This window comes from Sceloporus undulatus, chromosome 6, assembly GCF_019175285.1.
Source record: "Sceloporus undulatus isolate JIND9_A2432 ecotype Alabama chromosome 6, SceUnd_v1.1, whole genome shotgun sequence".
Classification (NCBI taxonomy): Eukaryota; Metazoa; Chordata; class Lepidosauria; order Squamata; family Phrynosomatidae; genus Sceloporus; species Sceloporus undulatus.
Window position 1 is genome coordinate 165,422,731 of NC_056527.1, and position 7,813 is coordinate 165,430,543.

Consider the following 7,813-nt stretch of genomic DNA (forward strand, 5'->3'; position numbering starts at 1 on the left):
CAGGCTTACCCTTGCATTAGATTGGGGATGATGGTACTTTGGGGGGGGGATACCTGAAATGAAGCAAAATGCTGAACCTAGGTGGTGTCTGCATGGGCCAGAATACTTTGAGAGTAACCCAGAATATCCTGGCCCCAAAGGTGGCCCAGCCTCCACCTGTAACCTAGGACCCTCCATTGCAATGCTGGGCTGCTATTTACATACACATCCCACTATGTCCACAGTGGTGGTGCATCGCTTGCTTTGAGGTCAGAATGAGGTGTGCCCAGCATCAGTCTTATGGCTGCATGCATCACTGATCTCAGAGCAACCAACACATATACAAACAGTGGAGGCCTCCGTATCTTCTGGAGCAAACAGTGTGCAAAATCTATTTTTAGGGTGTTGTGCTCTAGCTTTGGTGCTGAACTGGCTGGACATCATCTGGACTGTTCACACCAGGAATTGGGTCCTGAGTTATTCAGACTCCTGCTCAGAGGACCAGGGGAAGGATGTTTTATTTGGCCCATGCAAACAAGTCCTTACTTATTCTATTTATGTCTTCTCTTTCTCTCAGTAGGGGACCCAGTATCTTCTTAGCTTTGTTTTTGGGTCCTAAAAGTTTCATTGCTGCAAGCCATTTTATCTATCTGAGCTCACTGTGTGTTCCTGTGTGTACAGCTTTCTTTGTGTTTTGGTTTAGATGATAATTGAAGCCCTTGAGGAAGAAAAGCAGTTCTTGACCATGTCCATCGCAGAGTACCTAAAGGACTACCATGAGCTCCTCCAGGTGAAAGCGGGGCTCAGCCTTGAAATTGCCACCTACAGGTAAGCATCATAAAAGTGACAGGTGATGTCCTAAAAGATGCATTTGAAATCTCTCTACAGGATTTCGGTTCATTTATAGAGATAAAGGGAAAACTAGGGACAGGTTCGAAGGTTCTTGCTTGGGGGAAACATCTCAATAATTTGGACAAAAGCTGCAACAGGTGGATCGGGAGCAGCCTTAAGTGTGTGTGTGTGGCTGTATTTCCTTAGGTTGGAGGTGACTTGATAACCATGTTTAAATATTTGAAGAGCTGTCATGTTGAGGAGGGAGCAAGCATGTTTTCTGCTGCTCCAGAGATTAGGACATGGAGCAATGGATTCCAGCTACAAGAAAAGAGACTCCACCTCAATGTTAGGAAGAACTTCCTGAGAGTAAGAGCTGTTCAACAGTGGAAGATGCTGCCTTGGAGTGTGGTGAAGTCTTCTCCTATGGAGGTTTTTAAACAGAGGCCAGATGGCCATCTGTCAGGAGTGTTTTGATTGTGTATTTCTGCATGGCAGAATGGAGTTGGACTAGGTGGCCCTTGTGGTCTCTTCCAATTCTTATGATCCTATTAAATCAATTCAGGAATGTATGGGGGAATGAACAAACTGAATCCAGATAAGATGGAAGAGCTGTTGTTCAGAGAATTGTGGAATGTGGGTATGAAGTGTACTCAGACATAGCTGTATTCCCTTGAAACAGCAGGGGTCCTGTTTGTGGATATTCTCAGACCTATTACTTTCTCTGGGTCCATCCTTGTCTGTTGCAAGGCATTCCCTGTGCCAACTTTGGCCTTTCCCAGAGACAGTGGGTCTGTTGTCAGTTATCCATGCCCTGTCTCCATCCAGACTGGATTGCTGCAGTGATTTATGTGGGGCTGCCTTTGGACTTTGAACAGCCTGGGAAGTTTAGTGCTGCAGACTCACTGTTAGCTGATGCTTGAAAACTGGAGGATATCACTATGATTTATTTCATTTTAAATGGCTGCTCCAGGGGACTTGAGGTTTTTTGTCATTGTCCCTGAACTTTTCTAAATTGCCACTACCTCTTAAGAAAATCTCATTAGATATTGTTATGCAGTCGACCCTCCTTTTTCACAGGGGATCTTTTCCGGACCCCCCTGCGAAAACAGAGACTTGCCTATATTCAAGCCCCATAGGCTTGAATGGGGCACATGCCCAAAAGTGTGCGCACTACAGGGCTGTGCCCCATTGAAAATAACGGAGGTCACCCTTCTGTGAATATTCAAGACCATGAACCTCAAGTCAGCGAGAAAGGAGAGACAACTGTATTGTCATCTCATATACTGAGATATTCTGGTATATGATGACACCAGATGGATACCTAGGTTTGGCACCAGCAGAGTTACTGTTCAACTCATAGCAATGGTGGTATGCCATTCCTATGGCAGTGGATCCACTAGACGCCCTTGTCTACACTGCTCCGTCATAACAGTTTGATGCCACTTTGACAGTTATGTCTCCATCCTATGGATTCTTTGAATTTGTCATTAATATCTTGAATTCTCTTCTATCAGGAAAGCTATCTAGCAGGGAATTCTCTCACCAAAGTGCAGTCCCCAGGATTCCTTTGGATAGAACCATGACACTTCAAGAGGTATCAAGGTGCTTTAAAGTGTAGTAGAGCTACACTCGGGTTGCCACTACACTGTAGAAATAATGCAGTTTGACATCACATTAGCTGCCATGGCTCCATCCTACAGGACATTCCAGCTAAGCTGGAAAAATATTGAATGTAAAGTAGCTTTTTTAGTGTTTCCAGTCTTTGGTTAGGATTGGTTACAAGATGTCTTAAGAGGCTCACGCCATGTCTACCTGTTTCGTATAGGATGGATAATAAATCAAGAAATGTTGCTTGATTTTTAAAAAATAAGTGCACCAGGAAATGTTTTATAATGGGGTTTCCATTTGACACTGGTGTTGCTGGTCAACTTGGAAATGGTTTGATGGTGTGTGAAGTTTTTCTGCCTTCTGTTAGAAAGAGAATAAGGGACAAAGAGAGAGGGGAAGTTTCCAAAAGTGTTTCATCTAGTTAGGATGCCAGCTCTGCTCATAAATTTTCCCAAATGGTAACTGATCGCTTACTGTCTTCTCTGTTGCTCCAACTGCTTGATGGCATCCATCCAGATCTCTATGAAGACAGATGATTTGAAAGGGGGAAAAAAACCAACCACAGTAAATGAGTCTCTGGTCCCTTTCATTTCTCTTAGAGTGAGAAGTTGCAGCATTGGCTTCATTTTTCTGTGGCACCAGAGCTCTCTGGCTAAATGTCTCACAGAATTCCATACCGTTTTGACCCATGGCGGTTAAAAGTGGTGTCAAATTGGATTATTTCCCCATTGTGGATGCAGCCCTTGCAGTAACTTTCGGCGCCTCTGAAAACTTTGGCCGTTGTTGTTGAATTGCTTCAAGACTTGCCTGCGTACAGCTGGTTGACTTGGCAGGCCTGTCGCCAATTGTGTAAAGAAAAACTGGTGGCAAAAATTACTGTCGTCGACTTGCCCAAGCATAGATTTGCTCGAAACAATGAACCACTTTGTCATCCTTCAATTCCTCATTCCTTTGGACAAACCTTTTAAGTGGAGTTTTTTAAATGTTAAAGCTTGTTTCCAGCCGTCATGGTTTGGGATTCAGTTCCCTCCTGTGTCCTGCTGCCCTTTGCCTTATACAGTGCATTGCTTGGAAATTATTTTTAGTGACTTCATTCGTTGCTCTAGCAACTAAGCAAACTGTTGTTTTATCATCCGCCAAAAATCCTTTAGTCAAACTTCCCGCATTCCTGCTTTCCAGTTAACACTTTCAGGGACTTCCTCAAGGAACAGAAGTTGGGAATATAATGCAATTATTCTTTGCAGTGGAATGTTTCTAGAAGATCATGTGCAAGTTTTCTTCCACTTTGGAAACATAGCACCTTAGAGAACAAGGAGACTTTCTGTCTTTATCCTTAAAAAATAAAAAGAGAGTTTAAAAAAATCAAAAAAGGTCAAGGAAAATCTTAACCGTATGTTTGTAAAATGTGTTTTATCCCAAAGCTTGCTCCTAACAGGGAACTGCTATCTAGGTGCCTTTCTGCATTTAAAGGGAAATTCTGGCTTACCCTTGCATTAGATTGGGGATGATGGTACTTTGGGGGGGATACCTGAAATGAAGCAAAATGCTGAACCTAGGTGGTGTCTGCATGGGCCAGAATACTTTGAGAGCAGCCCAGAATATCCTGGCCCCAAAGGTGGCCCAGCCTCCACCTGTAACCTAGGACCCTCCATTGCAATGTTGGGTGGCTATTTACATGCACATCCCACTATGTCCACAGTGGTGGTGCATCGCTTGCTTTGAGGTCAGAATGAGGTGCCCAGCATCAGTCTTATGGCTGCATGCATCACTGATCTCAGAGCAACCAACACATATACAAACAGTGGAGGCCTCCATATCTTCTGGAGCAAACAGTGTGCAAAATCTATTTTTAGGGTGTTGTGCTCTAGCTTTGGTGCTGAACTGGCTGGACATCATCTGGACTGTTCACACCAGGAATTGGGTCCTGAGTTATCCAGACTCCTGCTCAGAGGACCAGGGGGAGGATGTTTTATTTGGCGCATGCAAACAAGTCCTTACTTATTCTATTTATGTCTTCTCTTTCTCTCAGTAGGGGACCCAGAATCTTCTTAGCTTTGTTTTTGAGTCCTAAAAGTTTCACTGCTGCAAGCAATTTTAGCTATCTGAGCTCACCCTGTGTTCCTGTGTGTACAGCTTTCTTTGTGTTTTGGTTTAGATGATCATTGAAGCCCTTGAGGAAGAAAAGCAGTTCTTGACCATGTCCATCGCAGAGTACCTAAAGGACTACCATGAGCTCCTCCAGGTGAAAGCGGGGCTCAGCCTTGAAATTGCCACCTACAGGTAAGCATTATAAAAGTTACAGATGATGTCCTAAAAGATGCATTTAAAATCTCTCTACAGAATTTCGGTTCATTTATAGAGATAAAGGGAAAACTAGGGACAGGTTCGAAGGTTCTTGCTTGGGGGAAACATCTCAATAATTTGGACAAAGGCTGCAACAGGTGGATCGAGAGCAACCTTAAGTGTGTGTGTGTGTGTGTGTGTGGCTGTATTTCCTTAGGTTGGAGGTGACTTGATAACCATGTTTAAACATTTGAAGGGCTGTCATGTTGAGGAGGGAGCAAGCATGTTTTCTGCTGCTCCAGAGATTAGGACATGGAGCAATGGATTCCAGCTACAGGAAAAGAGACTCCACCTCAGTGTTAGGAAGAACTTCCTGAGAGTAAGAGCTGTTCAACAGTGGAAGATGCTGCCTTGGAGTGTGGTGAAGTCTTCTCCTTTGGAGATTTTTAAACAGAGGCCAGATGGCCATCTGTCAGGAGTGTTTTGACTGTGTATTTCTGCATGGCAAAATGGAGTTGGACTCGGTGGCCCTTGTGGTCTCTTCCAACTCTTATGATCCTATTAAATCAATTCAGGAATGTATGGGGGAATGAACAAACTGAATCCAGATAAGATGGAAGAGCTGTTGGTCAGAGAGTTGTGGAATGTGGGTATGGACTGTACTCAGACATAGCTGTATTCCCTTGAAACAGCAGGGGTCCTGTTTGTGGATATTCTTGGACTTATTACTTTCTCTGGGTCCATCCTTGTCTGTTGCAAGGCATTCCCTGTGCCAACTTTGGCCTTTCCCAGAGACAGTGGGTCTGGTGTCAGTTATCCATGCCCTGTCTCCGTCCAGACTGGATTACTGCAGTGATTTATGTGGGGCTGCCTTTGGACTTTGAAAAGCCTGGGAAGTTTAGTGCTGCAGACTCACTGTTAGCTGATGCTTGAAAACTGGAAGATATCACTATGATTTATGTCATTTTAAATGGCTGCTCCAGGGGACTTGAATTTGTTTTTGTTTTTTTTGTCATTGTCCCTGAACTTTTCTAAATTGCCACTACCTCTTAAGAAAATCTAATTAGATATTGTTATGCAGTTGGCCCTCCTTTTTCACAGGGGATCCGTTCCGGAACCCCCTGCGAAATCAGACACTTGCCTATATTCAAGCCCCATAGGCTTGAATGGGGCACATGTCCAAGAGTGCGCGCACCACGGGGCTGTACCCCATTGAAAATAACGGAGGTCACTCTTCTGTGAATATTCAAGACCACGAACCTCCAGTCAGCGACAAAGGAGGGATGACTGTATTGTCATCTCATATACTGAGATATTCTGGTATATGATGACACCAGATGGATACCTAGGTTTGGCACCAGCAGAGTTACTGTTCAACTCATAGCAATGGTGGTAAAACCTGAGTTTGCCATTTCTATGGCAGTGGATCCACTAGACGCCCTTGTCTACACTGCTCTGTCATAGCAGTTTGATGCCACTTTGACAGTCATGTCTCCATCCTATAGATTCTTTGGATTTGTCATTAATATTTTGAATTCTTTTCTATCAGGAAAGCTCTCTAGCAGGGAATTCTCTCACCAAAGTGCAATCCACAGGATTCCTTTGGATAGAACCATGACAATTCAAGCGGTATCAAGGTGCTTTAATAGTATAGTATAGCTACACTCGGGTTGCCACTACACTGTAGAAATAATGCAGTTTGACATCACATTAGCTGCCATGGCTCCATCCTACAGGACATTCCAGCTAAGCTGGAAAAAACTTGAATGTAAAATAGCTTTTTAGTGCTTCCGGTCCTTGGTTAGGATTAGTTACAAGATGTCTTAAGAGGCTCACACCATGTCTACCTGTTTCGTGTAGAATGGATAATAAATCAAGAAATGTTGCTTGATTTTAAAAAATAAGTGCACCAGGAAATGTTTTATAATGGGGTTTCCATTTGACACTGGTGTTGCTGGTCAACTTGGAAATGGTTTGATGGTGTGTGAAGTTTTTCTGCCTTCTGTTAGAAAGAGAATAAGGGACAAAGAGAAAGGGGAAGTTTCCAAAAGTGTTTCATCTAGTTAGGATGCCAGCTTTGCTCATAAATTTTCCTGAATGGTAACTGATCGCTTACTGTCTTCTCTGTTGCTCCAACTGCATGATGGCATCCATCCAGATCTCTATGAAGACAGATGATTTGAAAGGGGAAAAAAAACAAACCACAGTAAATGAGTCTCTGGTCCCTTTCATTTCTTTTAGAGTGAGAAGTTGCAGCATTGGCTTCATTTTTCTGTGGCACCAGAGCTCTCTGGCTAAATGTCTCACAGAATTCCATACCGTTTTGACCCATGGCGGTTAAAAGTGGTGTCAAATTGGATTATTTCCCCATTGGGGATGCAGCCCTTGCAGTAACTTTCAGCGCCTCTGAAAACTTTGGCCGTTGTTGTTGAATTGCTTCAAGACTTGCCTGCGTACAGCTGGTTGACTTGGCAGGCCTGTCACCAATTGTGTAAAGAAAAACTGGTGGCAAAAATTACTGTTGTCGACTTGCCCAAGCATAGATTTGCTCGAAACAATGAACCACTTTGTGATCCTTCAATTCCTCATTCCTTTGGACAAACCTTTTAAGTGGAGTTTTTTAAATGTTAAAGTTTGTTTCCAGCCGTCATGGTTTGGGATTCAGTTCCCTCCTGTGTCCTGCTGCCCTTTGCCTTATACAGTGCATTGCTTGGAAATTATTTTTAGTGACTTCATTCGTTGCTCTAGCAACTAAGCAAACTGTTGTTTTATCATCCGCCAAAAATCCTTTAGTCAAACTTCCCACATTCCTGCTTTCCAGTTAACGCTTTCAGGGACTTCCTCAAGGAACAGAAGTTGGGAATATAATGCAATGTTTCTGGAAGATCATGTGCAAGTTTTCCTCCACTTTGGAAGCATAGCATTTTAGAGGACAAGGAGACTTTCTGTCTTTGTCCTTAAAAAATAAAAAGAGAGTTTAAAAAAATCAAAAAAGGTCAAGGAAAATCTTAACCGTATGTTTATAAAATGTGTTTTATCCCAAAGCTTGCTCCTAACAGAGGACTGCTATCTAGGTGCCTTTCTGCATTTAAAGGGAAATTCTCCAAAG

At 43.2% G+C, this 7,813-nt stretch overlaps 1 protein-coding gene across 1 annotated transcript in view; it reads right to left on the reverse strand.

The window, feature by feature from the left end:
* Window positions 1-6,662: 6,662 nt before the first annotated feature.
* The window catches only part of SYNM (synemin), an 18,285-nt gene continuing 17,134 nt past the window's right edge, over window positions 6,663-7,813 (reverse strand). Inside the window, 1 exon segment of the mRNA XM_042474017.1 lies at window positions 6,663-6,706. Within this exon segment, the coding sequence (XP_042329951.1) occupies window positions 6,663-6,706 (44 nt within the window).